Source organism: Natator depressus, chromosome 4 (genome assembly GCF_965152275.1).
Source record: "Natator depressus isolate rNatDep1 chromosome 4, rNatDep2.hap1, whole genome shotgun sequence".
Classification (NCBI taxonomy): domain Eukaryota; kingdom Metazoa; phylum Chordata; order Testudines; family Cheloniidae; genus Natator; species Natator depressus.
In genome coordinates this window covers 134,570,667-134,591,832 of record NC_134237.1, presented here as the reverse complement: position 1 = coordinate 134,591,832, position 21,166 = coordinate 134,570,667, and the positions used below count along the sequence as shown (strand labels likewise).

Genomic DNA, 21,166 nt, shown 5'->3' with positions numbered 1-21,166 from the left:
GGATTTTTTAAAGAAACATGTTCTGGAATAACTACATTGATTTAATCCTCAGTGTAGACACACTACACCAATTGGGGGTGGGGGTGGCGGGGGTGGGGAATAAGCCTGGCAGTGGTATGAATTTGCCCTAGTATAAAGGTTTTGTGCTGGTGTAACTACATTGGTGCAAATCTTCCTGAACTTGACAGCCTTTGGAGCACAACTCCTCTTTGAGCTTACTCAAGACAAGGATGATCTGTGGGTTATCCTAAAACTGGCTAGGACTCTGCATCAAATCCTTGCTTTAAGTTTTAAAAAATGATTAGGAAGTATTTTAATTTTTCCCATACTGTGAATAAAAATGGCTTTGTTTGGCTTGCCTTTTGTGAAAAGTCTGCTTACACTTTCTTATAGTATTTCCATTTCCTGTTTTGCTTTAATCAGTGTATTATTCACTCATAGGTCTAAAGCAGGGGTTCTCTCAACAGATTTTTTGGTGGCCTCCCAGTGTGGCTACCAACTCTTGATGGTGGCCACTCTGACAATTTTTCCTAAAATACTTTAACTTCAGGAAAAACAAATAAATATGCACATGTACACATCCAAATCATTGAAATTTCTTTATGTAGGGTTTTTTGCAGACTCAATAATACAAAAAATATACACTTGTCTCTATTCTTCACTAGACCCAAACTGATTAGAAACAAATAAGGTGCTTTGCATATTCTTATGTTTTGTTGTTGTTTCTTTTGCTTTTTTTGGTTGCTTGCTAGCCAGTAAGTCTGTTTCTGTGAAAAATGATATTTGTATGTTTGTTAATATCACTTTTCACAGCAGTAGACTTGCCAGCTGGCTGGAAGGCAGTATAAAATGATATGAACAAACATACAAATGTCACTTTTCACAACAGACTTAATTTGTCCCCTGGCTTGCCAGGGCTGAGTAAGCCCTGGATGGGAAGGTGAGTAGGGAGGCAGCAGAGGCTGGGGCGACAGATGTGGGGCTTGGGAGGCAGCAAAGGCCACGGGCAATGGGGGCTGGATGGGGAGGGGTGGAGGGAGGCAGCAGGGGCCAGGAGCGATTGCGGGTGGGGGGTGAGCCAGGGCTGGCACCTGCCACTGCATGGCTGGGGCCGAAGCCCGGTGGCCTGAGCCTAGACCCGGTGCCCACTGCCACGCAGCTGGGGGACGGAGCGTGTGGACGAAGCCTGGGGCCAGAGGACACAGCAGAGGCCCGGGGCAATTGGGGGGTGGGGGAATGTGAGCCCAGGGCTTACAGCTGCTGCCATGTGGCTGGAGGTTGGAGCACGATCCCGAGGCCCCACGGCTGGAGCCCCAAACCTGCGGCCATGGGATGGAGCCCGACGCCATGCAGCCAAAGCCTGGGGCCAGAGCCTGCCACTCCAGGGCTGAAGCCTGAGTCCCACTCCTCCCAGGAAGGTGGCGAACTCATACTGGCTGCCTGCTCTTCTGGCATTTGTGGCTCCAGAGGAGGGCAGGGCCCAATCCCTGCTGGCAGATTGCCACTGCTTTGCACCTCCCCCTTCCCCCCAATCACCACCCAGGAGATTTGAGAAATGCTGCCCTACAGTGTTAGAAATAGTAAGCCTCTCTTAATCCCCCAACCATGCTACTACAAACATATATAGTAGAGGGATCAGGAAGACCAGATTGTCTAGTGGCCAGAGCAGGGGAGTAGTGTTCAGAATTCTAGGTTTCATTCCCAGTTCTGCCACTCACTTGCTGTGTGACTCGGGGCAAATTATTTCACCTCCCTGTTCCCGTTTCTTCATCATGTAAAATGGTGATAACTGTTTTTTCTCTCCGTAATCTTCTGTGGTAAATAACTAGTAAAGAGTCTTGATATTCTCCAGTGAAAAGAATACCTTGCACTTAGAGCTCTTTCATTATTATGTGCATGTTTCCACGCAAACACGCCTGTTGGTCTTAACTGTCCATTTTGTAGTAGGAGGGGGGGAGAGAGAGACTTCCTTGGAAATTGAGAGTGACGTTTTCATGCTTTCTCCTGTGTAGCCTTCTAGATTTGTGCTGGAAATGGCCCAACTTGATTATCATACACATTGTAAGGAGAGTGATCACTTTAGATAAGCTATTACCAGCAGGAGAGTGGGGTGGGGGGAGAGAAAACCTTTTGTAGTGGTAAACACCCATTTTTTCATGGCTTGTATGTATAAGAACATCTTCTGTATTTTCCACAGTATGCATCCGATGAAGTGAGCTGTAGCTCACGAAAGCTTATGCTTAAATAAATTGGTTAGTCTCTAAGGTGCCACAAGTAATCCGTTTCTTTTTGCGAATACAGACTAACACGGCTGTTACTCTGAAACTTGTTAAAACATGTTCACTTTTGCATTTTAGTTTTTGCAAACAGTACCCTTTGGCCTTTATACGTTCATGCTATGATGGCTAAAATCTCCAGAGTATAGTTGTTAAAAATGTATTTTAACTGTAAAGATCTCCAGCCAAAAAATGTTAGGTTTAATAAAACTAATTTTTAAATCACTCCTGTCAGTATGAAGATGAAGAAGCTGCAGAGGAATTCAAAATTGCCAGCTTCGTAGACATGGTTCGAGATTGTAGTCGAATCGGCATTCCTTACAGCTCCCAAGGTGGGTTAATACTGTATTACTTCACTGTTTTGGTGAATTCTTTGATCATTATTTGTCAGAATAGAAGTACGACATTATAACAAAAATAAGTTAAAATACCTCTGGAAGCTCCTTTTTATTGTAAGTGAGGCTGATAATACATTAAAATGAGATGGATAAATTATTACTTTATATTCGGTTTGGGTTTCTTAGAATCTGAACCTTAATTTATTGAGGTTTTTATTTTCTCTTCAGAAAATAGTGTGTGTACACTCTGCATAGTGAACACTCATAGCCTGAGGCAAAGACATAATTTGCATGCTGGGAAAAGTGTTTGGCCAAGTACAGAAGTTCTCTGTTCTGACGGGGGCTGCAGATAAATACACTTTTGTATAAGGAAAGAATAAACTTTTTTTATTCAAGCTTCCTTTTTTAGAACAGAAAAAACTGGACTGCATGATTTCCTGTATGATCTGTTGCCAGACTTGCACGCTGAACATTTTAATTTTATATTCCTTCATAAATGTATTTGGGAATGGAAACAGGATACACTATGTGGTGCAAAAATACTGAAATGCACTTGCTCTGTAATGGTTGACTTTTTTTTTTTTTTTTTTTAAAAAGAGCAATATACTGTTCCAGAAAAATCTTTGAGCTATGTATTTACCGTAAGTCTGGCTTTCTGTTGACAGCTGGTAACCGCTGTTGATAGTTATGGTTGCATTCCATATTCACCTCTAACTCTCCTTTATTTTGGTGCTCATAGCTCAATTTCTTTTGTATGAACATTTTTCTTGCTTGGTCTTGACAAAAGGTGAAATTTATTTGCAGATTTGTGCAAAGTCAGTTCAGGCAGTTTTTGTGTTATGTGAATGTAGAAAATGTACCTCTCCTATACTGTACTTTCTGATAAGAAAATTTGCACTCATAACTGAAATAGCAGAAGCTGGTAACTTTTAAACTTGTTTCTTAAATAATCATTCTTCCTTAGAAGCGGAAGATGCAATAGTTTTCAAGTCGTAAATATATGAATAACCATTGTGCTAGTCTGAGTTAAGGATACACTTTTTCTTGCAGAGTTCCTAAATTCTGCTGGACAGTAGTCACTCTCCAATTCAAGCAGTTTATAAGCTCCGCTGATAATCTTATGCACTCGTTAAGCTCAATGGCTTTAATTTTTTTTATTTATGAAAACATAGGGAATTTAGATGAAAAAAAATTGCATAAAGCAACATTTAGCATAAGTGACTGCTTGAGTGGAAATTCAAAAAGATAAGCTTTACTTCCTCTGTGGTACTTCTGGCATTTTATCATACAACGTGTCACTTATAGCAGGGGTTCTCAACCTTTTTCTTTTTGAGCCCCCCCCCCCCCCCCCCAACATGCTATAAAAACTCCGGGGCCCAACAACTACTTTTCTGCACATAAAAGCCAGGGCCGGTGTTGGGGGGTAGCAAGCAGGGCAATTGCCTGGGCAATTGCCAACAAAGCTAAGTTGCTCAGGCTTCGGCTTGAACCCCACATGGCAGGGTTCAAGGCCCTGGGCTTCAGCCCTGCACAGCGGTGCTTCGGCTTTCTGCCATGGTCCCCAGAGAGTCTAACATTGGCTCTGCTTGGTGGACCCCCTGAAATTTGCTCACGGCCCTCCAGGTGGCCCTGGACCCCTAGTTGAGAACCGCTGACTTACGTTTCTGGTTTCCTTTGCTTATTTACACTTTGCTTCATAGGCCTAAAATTCTACAAAAACATTTCAATGTGAATACTCCTATTGAGTGGGACTGCTCATGAGTGTAAAGTTAGCCATCTGATGAAGGGTTTTGTGAGACCTGGACCTCAGTCTTTTTCATAAATTGTAAAGGACATACAGCATAGTCTAACTAGTGTTGTGGGAAAAACATTAAACATTCTGGAAATTTTGTAATACTGAATATTGTTTCTCAACTTTACCAGGTTAACTTTACCATGTTAACTTTTTCATGCAATTAATTTTTAGTCCATCTTCCCTCAAACCCCCCAAAAGTATATTGGAATATTTTCCAAAAGTAGAATACTGCTGTACATAAACTATTTTGCTTCTTAATTACATATACAGTCTATATTGTCGATCTTACAGCTAGTTCTGTATTCTTCCTTTTGCATCGAAGATCAACAGATTGTTTTCTTTGGCTTTCAGTTGAACTCTGCTTTTTTGTAACAAACACAGTGAAATATTTAAACTACAATAAAAGCTGTGTTATCCGGCCCTGTACCAACTGGAAAGCTCTATAAACCAGCATTTCTAATCTTCATAGAAAGTCTGGTTTATAGTCCTGTAGGTGCAGGGCCAGCACGCTCCCTACCTGGCTCCACATGACTCCCCGGAAGCGGCGACATGTCCCTGCTGCTCCTAGAGATTTAGTGTGTGGGAGGAGTTGCGGGGTTGGGGCGCAGGAGGGGGTGCAGGCTCTGGGATGGAGTTTGGGGCAGGGGGTTGGGGTGCGGGATGGGGCTTGGGGTGCCGGATCCGGGGGGCACTCACCTCTGGCAGCTCCCCACAAGTGGCGACCTGTCCTGTCTGCTCCTAGGCAGAGGTGCGGCAGGCGGCTTTGTGAGCTGCCTACGCCCACAGGCGCTGCCTCCTGCAGCTCCCATTGGCTGTGGTTCCCAGCCAAGGGAAGCTGTGGAGCGCAAACTCCCTCCCTTTTAGTTAACTGACATTTTTCACTGACAGGCACCCCCCATTCCTCCAACAAGCCAGATGAAAAAGCTTTTGTTGTGTATATATAGAAAGAAATATTAGACCCTCAGAATAACTTTGGCACATTATAAGAAAGGTGAGATATATTAAACTGATGCTTTATTGTAGTAATTTAACTTTTTTTGTGAAATATTTGATTCCTATAGGTCATCTACAGATATTTGATATGTTCATTGTAGAAAAGTGGCCAGTAGTGCAGGCCTTTGCACTGGAGGGGATCGGTGGCGATGGCTTCTTTACCATGAAATATGAGGTATGTATTAAGCAAGTACTTCAGTTTGTTATTGTTAAGGCTAAGATTTTGTCACGGATATTTTTAGTAAAAGTCAGGGACCTGGTCACGGGAAGAAAAGTACAATTAATGGAATTTGTGATCTGTCCATGACTTTTACTAAAAATATCCCTGACAAAATGGGGATCTGTGGGTCCCCACACCCCTGAAGCGGGCAGCTGCACAGGGACTAGGAACCGCCTGCAGTTCAAAATTATCCTCATTAGAATATTTAAAAACATTTTTAATACTTAAAGTAGTTATTCTGTTCTTTTTCAAAAGCAACTCAGACTTTTAATCAATATTTCACAAACTATTTAAAGATTAATAATCACATCTCTTAATATTTTGTGAGGTTTCAGAGTAACAGCCGTGTTAGTCTGTATCCGCAAAAAGAAAAGGAGTACTTGTGGCACCTTAGAGACTAACCTGTTTATTTGAGCATAAGCTTTCGTGAGCTACAGCTCACTTCATCGGATGTGATGATACAATGGTGGCACATGTTCACAATGCTATTATGCACAGAACTCTGTTAATGCGCTTACCTGTAAATGACAAATTAATGGAAACCATGTCTTAGAAGGCAATCTGTTGCCATATTCAATGAAGGGAGCAATTGAAATGACTAGATTAAGCAGTCACATAAGAAACTTTCAATGTTACGTTTTGGAAAACTCCGAAATATTTCAAAATCTAGAAAGCATTTAAAACGTCAGTGTCTCTTTGAATATTTTTGAATTATTATAGCTCCATATGTATGTTTACCTATGGAGGAAAACGTTTTAATCAGTGTTAGTGCCAGTTAACTTATAACTTGCTTTAGCTTGGTACTGTCTGCCTTTCTGACCATTCACTCATAATAAGGAGTTGCCTTTTCTGCAGTTCTAGCCATTTGGAATTGCTTTCTTGTATTGCTCTGCCGTATTGACTCTCAGTCTTTTTTTAAATCTTAACTGCAAATTTGTCTCTTCCACTTTGGCTATACTTGTTAATGTCTCTCTTCTCTGCTCTTAATTAACTCTATTATATTTAACTCTGAAAAAAGCCTTTTAGGATACAGTTTGTATGAAAGAAGCACATAAGACCTAAATATCTGTTACATGCTATCACTTAATGTGAAGGAGATGAATCTTCTAGGTTGGGTTATCCAGAATTTTTAAATCTTATCCAGTCTTGAATCTGAAACGCTTATGCCATTGGTTGAGTGTTTCAGATTCATACAAACTGTTGAAGCAGGCTGGAGGTTAGACTTGCAAAACAGCTCGGCACCCAGCAGCTAATAAAGTGCTTGAGTGCTGCATAAATCTGTGCATGTCACACTACCTACAGTATTTTCACAGTAAAAAGATATATATTAAAATGTTTTGCAGTTAATGGACGTTAGCATGGATCTGTGGAAAACATACAGCAAAATGGATCCTGTTTCCCTGGAGGACTTGCTTTTTGAGGTAATGCAGCTGAAATTTTTTGAACTAACTCATGACCAGTCTTTGACAAAAAGCGTCCATTTACGTTGGTGTCTAACAAAAAAACTGGTTTGACTACATCAGCCAAAGTGTGGACTCCCCATACTGTGAGGATGTTGCAGTGTTTTCTTTGGAAGTTTTGTAACTTCTGTGGAATTAAAGACACTGTGTTCTTTACATTATCAAGCCTATAGAGAGAATTCCCACAATAGCGTGAGTTGACTATATTCTTTGCAGGTCACAACACTGTATTCTATGTATGTTCTTGACACCAATCCTTCAGTGCATATTGAAAGAATAGTGTGTGGCAGCAAAAACGTTGTGTTAGAAAAGAACAATTTTCTTATCATTATCCTAATTGATCCATATTGATTCATACCTACTTAATAGTTTAAAAACAGATCAACAGTGACACATAGTGGCCACAGGCAATTTTTATAATATATTTGTTTGCATTTCCCAGTGAACTTGTTTTCTAATGAGGTGGTCTGATTTTAAATGCCTAAAACAATTTGAAGTTGGTGGAATATATGCCTCTAGAATAGTAATGCCTTTGATAGTTAAAGTTTAGTTGACATTAACATCAGTTTGAGAGGCTTAGTATTGCCTCTGCTAAATCCAATTTGCATGCAATTTGAGATGGATTATGTATATGTTTTATAATTGTTCTGTCTAATCTTCTCCTGTTTTAATGCTGTTTACCTAAAACTGAAATCAGTCTCGGACTCTCAGGCAGTTGAAACACTTTTTTTTTTTTTTTTTTTGGTTGGTCTCGATGGTTATCTCCACAATCATAAATGTGGACAGGATACTCAGGATTAATTGTAGCTAAGTTTGTGTTTTATATGGAGTTTACAGGTTTACATTTGTGCATTTTTAGAAATTGGTGTGCTGTTAAAAATTACCATATTGGCAGTTTAACTATGTCATGCATAGAACAGAAACAGCAAAAGTAGAGACATTAGTAATTTCCCTATGTTTCTCAGGCAGCATCCTCTACGACGATGAAGCCTGACCACTTGTAGGGTTGAGAGTGTACAGTAATTCTTACATACTCAGTTCTTGTCGTCTTGGTTTATTGTTGCTCTTGACAGCAGAGTGTGAGGTATTAGCTGAGTTTTTGTTTTGTCATGTGGGTACTTGTCATTTAAAGGGTGTGTGGTTTGCTGGTTTGATGTTTGCGGTAGCACTTGGGGAATCCAGAGATCAGGGTTCCATTGTGCTAGACCTATGTAAAAACACAAGAAAGATATGATCCCTGGCCCAAAGTGCTTAAAATCTCATTAACCAAGTGGTTGGACTGAGACAATCTCACTTCACATGTCATTAGACACACACCCACACCCCTGCATTTCAAACTCTTGTTGTGAAGCTGCTGATTATTTTTTAATATATAGAAGATGCAGGGTGGGATTTTCAGAAGTGCTCGGACTTTGCCTGACTCTGCTTCCATTGAAGTCAATAGGGAAAATCCAGCTGACTTCAGTGGGAGCAGTTTGGTCCACATGGTGAGTTTTTGGAAACTCCTGCCCCTGTTTCTTTTAACTCTAATAAAACTTTGATGCAAGAAGTCTGACAACTCTGCTTGGTATTAAAACAATGAATTATGACGTAAAGCATGTGGCATACCATCTTGCCCTGAATAAATTAATGAAAGTACTTCTCAATTATGCTATTTTAGAAAGCTAAAATGCCTTATGTGAAAACTTTTGGTCTTGCTCATTCTTGCTGAACAGAGGTTTGCTTGCAGCTTATGGCTTCAATGTGTAGAATTCATGAATATCAGTCTGTAGTCATAAATAAACAATTTTGTTAAGACATTAAATGGCCACATTAAAGTGTGTGTAAGACTAAATGTTACTGATCTGTCTAATTTGTGTGGTTTTCTATTGTTAACACTGCATTAATGAAGCTGTAAGTGAATAGGCTGTATTGTCTTGTGCATAGCCTGTTGCTAAATTTATAATGTGGACATAAAAATATAATTTTGACTCATACCATTTTAAAAAAGAGCACACAGTCTAAACCCCCTCACTTCAATAATCCTTCCTCTCCCACCCACCCCCATGCCCCCATATCTTCTAGGTTAATGCCTAGGAAAACTATGGAAGCCATTCCACATAATACATATTGTGCAATAATTTTAGATCCCAGACTAAACTTTGTTATAATTCTGATACACTATATACTCATCCCAAATATCTATTTCATCAGCATGATAAAATTGTTTTTCCTCTATTCTTTTTCTGATGTTTTAATTTCATTCTTAACTCTCACTGCCTTAACTTGTAAAAAGTCCTGTTCATTTGTATGCTGATTCATTTCCGTTCTGTATCTGACACCTAGCATACTTGGTATACATATTGCCGTCTCCAGCCATGTTGTTTAGGGATAGAGGGGTGAAGACACATGGGGCAGACTTTATCTTGAATAATTATAATAATTTCCAGTTATAAGAAGTCACTTTTTTCCCCTCCTTCTCTCCATCCATAGTTACTGTCTTTGTTTGATGTTAAAAGTACAAACCCGTATTGAAGCAATGTACAGAATACATTTTTAAAATGTATTAGGCAGTACTTCATTTTTGATCCTGTTCATATTTACACGTTTGTCTCTTCAGTTTTTGAGTATCTCTTCAAATAGCTTTTACCCAGTAATCTGAAAACTCAGTTTGACATTCTCAAAATAAATGGCTTAATTTTTAGGCTGAAATTACGTATTGGATGGAAGATTATTTTTTTCCAATGAAAGTTGAATTTTCCAGTTTATATTAAGCTTTGAGTGACTAAACTAAATTTCAAGGTCTAAAGTGGTCATAAAACAAGATTTTACGTAATTGGACTGTTAACAAAAGTGTTGTAACACAGTTGATTTCATCATTTAACATCTGTGATTTACTGCCCTGCTGACATGACATTAGCTGAACAGAACAACATGTATTGCTTCTTTCCCTCCTCAGGATTTAATGACTTTCGAACACCAATGGATCAGCTTTTTTGCTAATTTCGACACTGAAATTCCTTTCATCCTCGAGCTGTCAGAATCTCAGGCGGGAGAGGTATGTTTACTTGATTAAACCCTTTGAAATGCGAATGTCACTAATGCTGATTCATTATTACCACCTTGCCGTTATATCTGATAGGTTTTGTTTTCTTCCGTTCCCCTCTCTTTTTCATCTTTATGGTTCTGAGCAGACTTGTCTGTTGCGGCATGTAAGCTTATGAATATTCTTCTTTCCTAAATTATACAGTTCAGGCTATGATTCCTGTTGGTTTAAAATGACAGTGCAGTATAATACAAATGTTTCATCTGTGTAGAATGGCAATTTAACTTTTCAGCTAAACTCAATTTTGAGTTTTGCACTGATAATGGACCTTATTTGTATGGCATGTCTGTCTAATAGATTCAAATTTATGTATGCATTTCATTTCAGTTTGGTGGTAGGAATTCATATAAAGCAACAAACAAGAAAAGTTGGGACTGCAAATTTCAGACCAGTTTTAACATAATCCACGATATGACTTAAGTGTGAAATGTGGAGGTGCTGCTCATGCATTCCACCACTGTGACCTGTTACTGGTTCCAGTTGAGTTTAATAATCATTTACATATCTTACATATTACATACATAATAATAAGTTTACATATCTTATGTAATCAAGATATGTGACTTCTTGTTTGTTTTTTTAAATGGTGTGTAATGTAGTTCATTTTTTAGTGCTTGTCTACACTATGGGTGCTACAGTGGCCCAGCTCTGGTGCTGTAGCTATGCCACTCTAGTGCCATAGTATAGATACTTCCTACAGCAACAGAACGGGTGTTTTCATCATTGTAGGTAATGCACCTTCCCAAGCTGTGATAGCTAGATCTACGGAAGCACTATCCTGTCAACCTGATCGCATTTAATTGGGGGTTAGGTTGTCATAGTTACGGTGCTCGGGGTGTGAGTTTTTCACACCCTTGAGCAAGGTAGCTATATTGGCCTGTCAGCCAGGCCTTAGTGATAGCATTAGCATCTCTCATTTAAACCTGGCAGTCTTTCTGTGTTTCTTTTTACTGTTGGAGTAGCAAGGTTGTTGTTGTTTTTTAATTTTTGTAGCCATTCAGAAGTTACTTCAGTCATGGAATGATTTCAAGCCATATAACAGACAACAGGTAATGTCATTTATCTTATTCCTGTGAAGATGTATGTCATATATATCAATCAGTGTACTATATTTATATAATGTTACTTTGTATCTGATGCATTAAGACCTATTGTAATGTCATTTGGGACCATGAATACAACTTAACTCCATATCAATCCTAAGTAGGATATGATATATTATCTTTAGCTATAAAATATATTTTTAGTAATACCACTTATGTACGGCCTCTTCTCCTGAAGGATCCCCAAACTCTTTGTAAATTGACAGGTTTCAGACTAGAAGCCGTGTTAGTCTGTATCCGCAAAAAGAATGGGAGTACTTGTGGCACTTTAGAGACTAACAAAGTTATTTGAGCATAAGCTTTTGTGGGCTACAACCCACTTCATCGGATGCATAGAATGGTAATATATACTAAGAAGATATATACACACACAGAGAACATGAAAAGGTGGAATAAGAGGCTTTATATATATATATATATATATATATATATATAAAAAATAGCTTCTTACTATATGTTCCATTCTATGCAACCGATGAAGTGGGCTGTAGCCCATGAAAGTTTATGCTCAGATAAAGTTGTTAGTCTCTAAGGTGCCACAAGTACTCCTGTTCTTTGTAAATTGTCATCCATGTGACTGTATTGTGTACAGAACAAGCATTCAGGTTTCTAATTAGCCACTTTGACTATTCTGTGTTATTCAGAATCTTATACTTGATTCATTACCATGCCATCTGAGCATCGTGTGTGCAGAATGGCCAAGTTAGAACATTTGGCCCCATATTTTCATAATAGTCCTAAAAAAAAAAAAAGTTTGAGTGACACATTTGTCAATCATTTACTAAACCCAAACACTTTAAAGCAAGGAAATAAGTTGATAAGAAAAATCCAAAACTTACACTAGCCACATAAGAATAATTTAAGGATAAAATAATACTTATTTCATCCCAGCATGAAAGCATTAATTCTGACAGAATTAATTCTGTCACAGCAATCTCTCTATATGACACTTAAGAAAAAGAAATATTATGGAAGTAGAAACTTATAAATGTGCAAATTAATGACACATACTGAACCTTAGTTTACATGTAAAATCTAGATACATGTCTAATAATACTTTGTGCTTGTGACTTGGGTCCCAGGGGAGCAACTGTGGTCATTCAATTAGGGTGAACTGCAAAGAATGGAGCGGATGATCCCCAAAGCTGGTGGATATTCCAATACTTAGATTTGCCAAGCCAGCACAAAGCACCCTCTATAATACCTCACTGGTTACCCAGAAGCCAACAACACAGTTCCCTTAAAATAACCCAGCCTCAGGCCTCTACCCAGACACCCAAGTCAAATATGGTGAGGATTACTGAAAATCTCATTGATCGTATAGAAAAGTTCTACACTTCCAAAGGATTGCACATATTACCTCCCAGGTTAATGAATATTTCAGATCTTACCCAAATATATGCTTACATCCAATTCTTAACTAAACTAAAATTTATTAAAAAAGAAAAGAGAGAGTATATTGGTTAAAAGATCAGTGTACATACAGACTTGAGTACAATTCTTGAGATTCAGATTCACAGCAGAGATGGTGAGCTTTGTAGTTGCAAAGAGTTCTTTCAGAAATAGTTTATAGGTTACGGTCCAATGTTTATATTCAGGGTGGTCCGGTCAGGACTGGGATCTCAGTCCTTATGGCTTAGGCTTTCCCTGCATGAAGCCTCAAACAGATCTGAGATAAAAAGGATTGGGACCCCAGGGTCTTTTATACCATTTTCTACCAGCCGCTTGACCATACAGTCCTGGGTGAACAATGGTTTTTTGATGTAACTTTCTGTTTCCCAAACGTCAGCGGTGATTAACATGAGATAATTTATCCATTAGGCAGTCTGTCACAACTTTAAAGAACATACAGACAAAGCCATCATTGCATTCAAGATTAATCTAAATGTTAATATTCCCTTTTGATCTCTGAATCAATAGCTATAGGTACTGTCTGTTTACATAGCTAATTATTAGACAAGATAGAAGTAAACACACACAGTTAGTGTCACCTCTAATTCTCTAACAATACAGGTTTGCACTTCAAAGTTCTAGCCTATCTAGCAGGGAATGGCCCTAATTACCAGTCACATAATTTCTAACATGTCTTTAATGGTTGGCTTTGGGTCATTTAGCCTGTAAGCTGCTTAACCCTTTCTGGTCATATGTCACATTTTGTTTAAGATTTATTGCAATTATATCACAGTGGTAGCCACAATGATTTACATGGTCCTATTTTAATTAGATAACATCACAGTGCTCTTGGAATATTTCTTAGTCACTGCATCTCAAAGCACATTAAAATGGTAAGGATTGTTAGCCTGATAATACTGTTGGCCTAAGTACAGAGATTCAAAGCAGCTTGTATCCGAAAAACAACATTTTAATGGATAAGCTAGAAGTCTGACACATCAGATGAAGGGTACATTTGTGATATCCCCAGGGCCCAGCTACTCTCTCCTTGCTTCAGAGTAACAGCCGTGTTAGTCTGTATTCGTAAAAAGAAAAAAGAAAAGGAGTACTTGTGGCACCTTAGAGACTAACCAGTTTATTTGAGCATGAGCTTTCGTGAGCTACAGCTCACTTCATCGGATGCATAGCCTATGCATATCACATCCGATGAAGTGAGCTGTAGCTCACGAAAGCTCATGCTCAAATAAACTGGTTAGTCTCTAAGGTGCCACAAGTACTCCTTTTCTTTTTTCTCTCCTTGCTGGATCCTTGTGAAAACAAATATTTGTAGCCTTGAACAAACATTAGGGGAATATACAGAATAGCCTTAGTAAAGGGGTTAACCAGCTCAATAATTGGTAAATACCAAGGTAAGAATCCTAACCAAACACACAATGTGTAGACACTCCCTTAGAGTTGGTTTCTCACTTATAGCGAATGAACTTGTGCACATTCTCTAGGCTGGGGATCGTCTTGGTGGGATATGCAGGAGGAGATGTCACTTCATCAGCTCCCGAAGTTTCCTTTCACTTTGGAAAAGTAACATTGGCTAATCTGGAGTTTGAAGTTGAAAATAGTCTGTCATATTTTTCCCTCCTCTGTTTCCTTGTTTGTGTCTAGTTTTCAAATAACGTCAATAGTTGATAGATTTTTACCATTCCTCCCCTTGAAAACCACTTTTTTCACAAACTTATGTTAAAATTTGTTTCAAAGTCTGACATAATGTGGTTTGTGTGTTAAATTGAGATACAAAGAAACATCAGATACCTCAAAATATAAAAGCACTGTTTTAGTCTTTTATCACAAAGTACTTAATTCACTCAATTTTCAGAATACATTTTACTTAATGACATGTAACTCCAAGTATTTGAAAAAGGAAGGTTTTTTCTGGTGGAGAGTTAGAGATAGATAGATTTGATTATCTTCATAATGGAATTGTGGTTGTCACCTGTCACTTATTCACTTATTAAGCATGTACTTACTGATCTCAGGAGAACTCTCATCATCCTTTTGTTCCAAAAGCAGAGCATTTTACTGCTTGAGCTAAGGAAAGATCTCAGTTAGCTGTCATCTAAAGAACTATCCTTCGGTTCTTCCTTACCTGCTGCTAACCAATGGACTTCAAGGTACCCTCTCACATAGTGTCAGGGCTTTCCATAGTGTTTAATCTCTTTGAAACATGTGGAGACAGTTGTCAAGCTTTCTTGAACCACAAGTATCCAGAGAAACATTAGACAGCAGTCAAAATTGCAAATAGGAAATATTTACACTACAAGTTTCTTAACATCCTTGAGGTAGGCTTGGAAGATATTTTCATAAATATTTTGTTACCTAATCTTTTGTTAACTCATTTGTTAACTCATGATCCCTTTTGTTTGGTTCTTTCTTTCTAACTGCAGAGGTTTTCCATTGATTCTCAATGTAGACTATACAGCTAATTATAATTTCATTGCTATACTCTGTTTTAATGGGGAAATTCCAATAAATAACTTACAAAAGCTCTTAAAATATAATCAAGGCCTCAAGTATTCTACAAGTATAGAAGTAATAATTGTATTTTTCTCTAGCCCTAGCAGACAGCCTTTTGTGCTGTTTGGTAACCACTCGAGTAAAGAGAACCTGAACTCTGGTAACTTTAATTTTCCATCTGAGGGACATCTGGTTCGAAATACAGGCCTTGGCGGAAGTACTGCTAAGCACATGGTGAGCTTTTAATAACTTACTTTTTTTCTTCCCCAAACAGTATGTTTTTGCTTTGCTAAATTGTTTTTCTTTGTATTACAAAATGCTTATTGGTGATCAGTCAAACAGCCAACATGTGTGCAGTACAAATGTATATTCTGAAAGGTTCAAGTAAAGCAGTCAGACCTTTAATGAAAAGGCAGGAAATAGGAAATTGTAGTTGCTATGGGACCAATCCTACAGCCCCTCTTGGAAGCCAAACTCCCATTGACTTAAATGGGTGTTCCACTCCATGGGGTGCACATGATTGGGCCCAATATGAAAGAAGACAACTTTCTAAGGACTGTGCATAGTTGAAAAGGTAGGGTATAATATCCCTGGTCTGTATTCTGACTGACTCTAGGCTGCAAATAAAAATACTCTCTAAAGATGCATAATTTATCTAACTTTTTTCTTCAGTAACTGAACTCTGAGTTATGGTTGAATCATAAAACTCTTGGTTAACATTTCTAAAAATATACAGTATTAACACTTGCAGTAATTTTTTAAATAACTTGTTAACTCATTAAAACCATTGTCTGGTTGTTTAAAAATGTAATGAGGTTTGGAGACAAACCACAAAATCCCTGAATAGCTTTCAACTGTTAAAAATTGTTACTAAGATGAACTTTTTAAAAATTTACTTGTTTCCATTTTCAAGTAAAAGTTGAGTTTAAAACATATCATGAGCTCGATGGCTTATTGCGCTACCATGCAGGGAACGCATTTTGGGAAGCAACCCCAGGGAATACAGATCCTCAGGCTGGCTGGGCTGGGTACATCAAGAAGGTAACTAGAAGCGAAGGAGGAGTGTGCAGGTTGCATTGTTGTTTAGTTCTCCCTAGTAGCCAGTTGAGGAAGGCTTTGAGAGTGTCTGTAAGTCAGAAGGGTGTTCTGTTGCACAGCTGCTACTGCAAAAGACGTAGAATGTAGTTTATTAGGTACAGGTAATTAGGGAGCAATGGCCTGGTAATAATTTTATGACTCCACATGGGCTAGAGCAGTATTTAATGAGTCACTGCCTTATGGATGAGCATGGGATTGGCCTATCCCACTGGTTAGGTAAACAAGAAAAGATTATTTAATGTTCCAATGTAATTAAACTTCATTCTCTGTTTCCTACCCTCTCCCATATTATTCCCACATGGATACCAGTCATACTATTTTTATTTTCACATACGTGGGTGGGTTTCCTGTTAGGACCACCTGTTGTCTGACAGAGCCAGTTGTGATTGCTTTCTGATATGGTGTCTACCACATCATGTCAGTGAGTCTCAGAGGTCTAAAGGTGGTGGTACACCTAACATGACATTGCTCTGCTCTGTTAGCTAGTAGGATGCACTGAAAATAGCATTAAATAACAGGCAAAGGACTTGGATGCTTAGCAGAACTTGAGGCACATTAATGAAAAGGAATAATTTATATACAAACCTGAAAACACTTTCTTAATTCACATGGGGAATTCAGAACTCCTTTTGTTTTCAAGGCCTTTTTGAACCACGCATATCAAGTCAAATATTGAAATATACCTTTAAAAGGCTTATAACTTTTTTAATACAACTGGTCCTGGTTCCTGCACTTTCAGTAGCATTTCAGTAGCTAGAAAATTAAGACAGATTTTAATTAGCCATCTATTTATAGTTGTTAATGTTTATACCATTATTTATTGACTAAGACCCACTTACATCTTATTAATACTGACAACTAGGCTGTGCAGTGTGTATCTCCCAAGGGACCTCTGGCTTGTTCAAGGACCTATATTTTTGGAACAACTCACATTCCTTACTTGGGTAAGTCTCTCAACATTATCTCAGAGTATTTAAGGAACATCGCCATCTGATTATTTGTAATAATTTAGCAGCTGGTGTTTTGCTTGTAGAGAGATTGAAAGCATATACTGTTTGATTCCCACAGCTGTAGATACTCTGTAGAGCAGTAGCCCATGCAAAGAATCCAACCTGACATGGTTACCTTGACCATGTCCCTCCACCTTCACCTTTCACTAAAATCTGTCAGAAGTTTTCAAGGAATTCTCCAAAAGTAGATGTTTGGAAATAAGGCATAAATAGAGCTTAAACTCTATTTAGTTTGAAAATACCTTGAAAAAAGTCACAAGAAGTAGGGGAGGGGAAATCTTGCAAAGACTGGGGATGCATGGTGAGAGTAGAATTGAGTGAGCCTGGTGAAAGTGTTCTGCTTTTAAGGTAAAATCCACCCCATTCAAGTCAATGGGGGCCTTGTGTCTTAGCTACTGCAGTTCAAAGTCACATATTTAATTTGGTTAATGTTGAGTGTGAGTTTAAATCCACTAAAGAAAATAAATATGAAGTTCAAGTTGAAATGTGCTATATGATTGTCACCACTATAATGTCAAAAAATTACCTGCCATACCTGAGGTACAAGTTACTTCCTGGTTTAATAGTAACAGCCGTGTTAGTCTGTATTCGCAAAAAGAAAAGGAGTACTTGTGGCACCTTAGAGACTAACCAATTTATTTGAGCATGAGCTGTAGCTCACGAAAGTTCATGCTCAAATAAATTGGTTAGTCTCTAAGGTACCACAAGTACTCCTTTTCTTTTTCCTGGTTTAAGCATAGGAACATAACTGCAGTATCTCAGCTACCTCCATTTGATAACTGTTGACACATGACTTTTAATGATTGCTTCATTAAATTGTACCATGTTGGAGTATTATGTACTTATATTTTTACAGATTTATGTGATATTCATTGCCTTATCATCTTGATCCCCTTAGCATTTAAAAATATATATACAAATTGGGCCTGATGGTGTTCCCTTTGAAGTTTGCAAAACTCCCATTGATTTCAAGGGGGAAGATTCAAGTTTCCCAATATTAAAATTTTCAAAATTTATATGGAGCCCAGATATTTTGGCAATGGGGCCAGATGAATTTTTAAATATCCTCCAGCACCTGGAGCATGGTTTATAAAATACAGTGATAAATATAAAAAATAATGCTTTGGGGAGTACATAAATCTTAATCATAAATTGTGAGTGCAGTCGTCTCAAATATCTGTTCCAAGCTATTAGCAAATATTAAAAATAATCAGTTGCACACCTAGTAAATTTCAAAATATTATGAGACATGCTTGCTTTAGTTACTGTAGGAGGTTTGTAAAGAACATAATTTTGACTGCATTAGTGCTTTACAAGTTACAGGAAAGCGTTACACTTGCCTGTTACGGAAGTTTATAGGAAATCAAAAGCCAACAATTCAAGGTGGTAATTACATAGCAACATCGCAACTCTTCTTTTGTTGAAAGAAGATGATTTTACACAGAAGATGAGAGAGAAGAGTTTGTCCTGGTCTTTTTAGTCCTTTGTCTCTGTCTTGTGTTGTCTGAATAGTCTACCCAAGCAATGGTTGCAACAATATTATCATTGTAATAAAAACATTGTGTACTTTGTTTCAAGCTGTAAGATTATATTAAATAGATTTTGTCAAATACCAGTCTATTATGTGCAATTAAGATTTAATCTAATTTCATGTCTTAATAATTAGCCTGTTAAAATACTCTTTTAAAAAAACAAACCCTCAACACACAAATTCCAATGCATTTGCTTAAAAAAAGATTCTTGTAATGAAACATTTATAGCCGCCTAATAAATAACAGTATTCTAAGATCTTGATATTAAATGTTACACCTGCATGTAATTTTCAACCAGATCAACTTAGCATACAGCCAGTCTTCCCTAGAGAAACTTTGCCTGGAGTAGCTCAAGAAGACCATTTAACCAAGGTTATTCCAATGAGAAGCAAATGACTTAATAGTAAAACTAGTAGCTGAAAGCCCATGCTGTCTCATGGCTCTGGCGGTGGTGATTGGGTGCGTTACCTCTGATACCACAAAGATGTGCGGATCATTGGCATGGCATAGATACATGCCTAACTGTAGGTGTACATTGCACAGGAGTAATTCATAAGTCAAAATGGCTGAGAACTTAATTGGGTGGAGACAGACTGCAAATTCCAGTGATGACTGAACCTGCAGATGTTCTGAACAAAAAATAAATAAAAAAGTGCTCTCAGTTATGCTTGAGGCTGTTTGCATTGTTTCACACTGACTCAACAGTCATTCTAGGCTTCAATGTGACAATTCTGGAATCTTATGTAGATAGGCTATTAATCAGTCACTTGTGATACAATTCAGAAGTTGGTGTTATTAACTAAAAAAAGCCCGTAAAAATAAAAAAGCTTGCATCTTATTCAGGATCAAATAACTTCAGATTTTGCCAAATGTATTTGCAAAAAAAGGTCTTCCCTATGCAGTCTCATCTGTATTGCCTTCCCCCCCTTATCTTATACTCACAAATTAAGTGAGGACATAGAGGAAATTCATTTGTCAAAAGAAGGTTTACATCCTTTCTTCTCACTGAAGTTGTATGCCTAAAAGCGGTAATATAAGATCAAGCAGCCTCCCCAATATAAATCATAGCATAAGGGAATTTCGGTAGATGAACATTTAAATGTGTTAATGGTTGGTGTGCATCTGTATTTAAAATGACTCGCGTTAAATAATGTCCAAGGATCTCTTAAATCAAACATGCTTGAGAGGCCATTAATGAAATCATGTTTTATATTTCTTTTTTTATAGTCAGCAGCAATATACATACATCACAACTGCCATAAACATTCACCTTTGTTATTTAGAATTGATTTTATTTTAGTTCATAGAATCATAGAATATCAGGGTTGGAAGGGACCTCAGGAGGTCATCTAGTCCAACCCCCTGCTCAAAGCAGGACCAATCCCCAACTAAATCATCCCAGCCAGGGCTTTGTCAAGCCTGACCTTAAAAACTTCTAGGGAAGGAGATTCCACCACTCCGTAGGTAACCCATTCCAGTGTTTCACCACCCTCGTTGTGAAAAAGTTTTTCCTAATATCCAACCTAAATCTCCCCCACTGCAACTTGAGACCATTACTCCTCATTCTGTCATCTGCTACCACTGAGAACAGTCTAGAGCCATCCTCTTTGGAACCCCCTTCAGGTAGTTGAAAGCAGCTATCAAATCCCCCCTCATTCTTCTCTTCTGCAGACTAAACAATCCCAGTTCCCTCAGCCTCTCCTCATAAGCCATGTGTTCCAGTCCCCTAATCATTTTTGTTGCCCTCCGCTGGACTCTTTCCAATTTTTCCACATCCTTCTTGTAGTGTGGGGCCCAAAACTGGACACAGTACTCCAGATGAGGCCTCACCAATGTGGAATAGAGGGGAACGATCACGTCCCTCGATCTGCTGGCAATGCCCCTACTTATACACCCCAAAATGCCATTGGCCTTCTTGGCAACAAGGGCACACTGTTGACTCATATCCAGCTTCTCGTCCACTGTAACCCCTAGGTCCTTTTCTGCAGAACTGCTGCCGAGCCATTCGGTCCCTAGTCTGTAGCAGTGCATGGGATTTTTCCGTCCTAAGTGCAGGACTCTGCACTTGTCCTTGTTGAACCTCATCAGATTTCTTTTGGCCCAATCCTCCAATTTGTCTAGGGCCCTCTGTATCCTATCCCTACCCTCCAGCGTATCTACCACTCCTCCCAGTTTAGTGTCATCTGCAAACTTGCTGAGGGTGCAATCCACACCATCCTCCAGATCATTTATGAAGATATTGAACAAAACCGGCCCCAGGACCGACCCTTGGGGCACTCCACTTGATACCGGCTGCCAACTAGACATGGAACCATTGATCACTACCCGTTGAGCCCGACAATCTAGCCAGCTTTCT

At 38.5% G+C, this 21,166-nt stretch overlaps 1 protein-coding gene across 2 annotated transcripts in view; it reads left to right on the top strand.

Moving 5' to 3' along the window:
• DNAAF9 (dynein axonemal assembly factor 9) overlaps nt 1-21,166 on the top strand; it is a 97,138-nt gene that overhangs the window by 3,413 nt on the left and 72,559 nt on the right. For both annotated transcript variants that reach the window (XM_074951938.1, XM_074951937.1), the window contains exons 2-8: nt 2,512-2,608; nt 5,471-5,577; nt 6,966-7,043; nt 10,021-10,119; nt 11,161-11,216; nt 15,269-15,404; nt 17,131-17,212. In XM_074951938.1, the coding sequence (XP_074808039.1) occupies nt 2,563-2,608; nt 5,471-5,577; nt 6,966-7,043; nt 10,021-10,119; nt 11,161-11,216; nt 15,269-15,404; nt 17,131-17,212 (604 nt within the window). In that variant the 5' untranslated portion in view covers nt 2,512-2,562. The remainder of the gene's footprint in view (nt 1-2,511; nt 2,609-5,470; nt 5,578-6,965; nt 7,044-10,020; nt 10,120-11,160; nt 11,217-15,268; nt 15,405-17,130; nt 17,213-21,166) is intronic.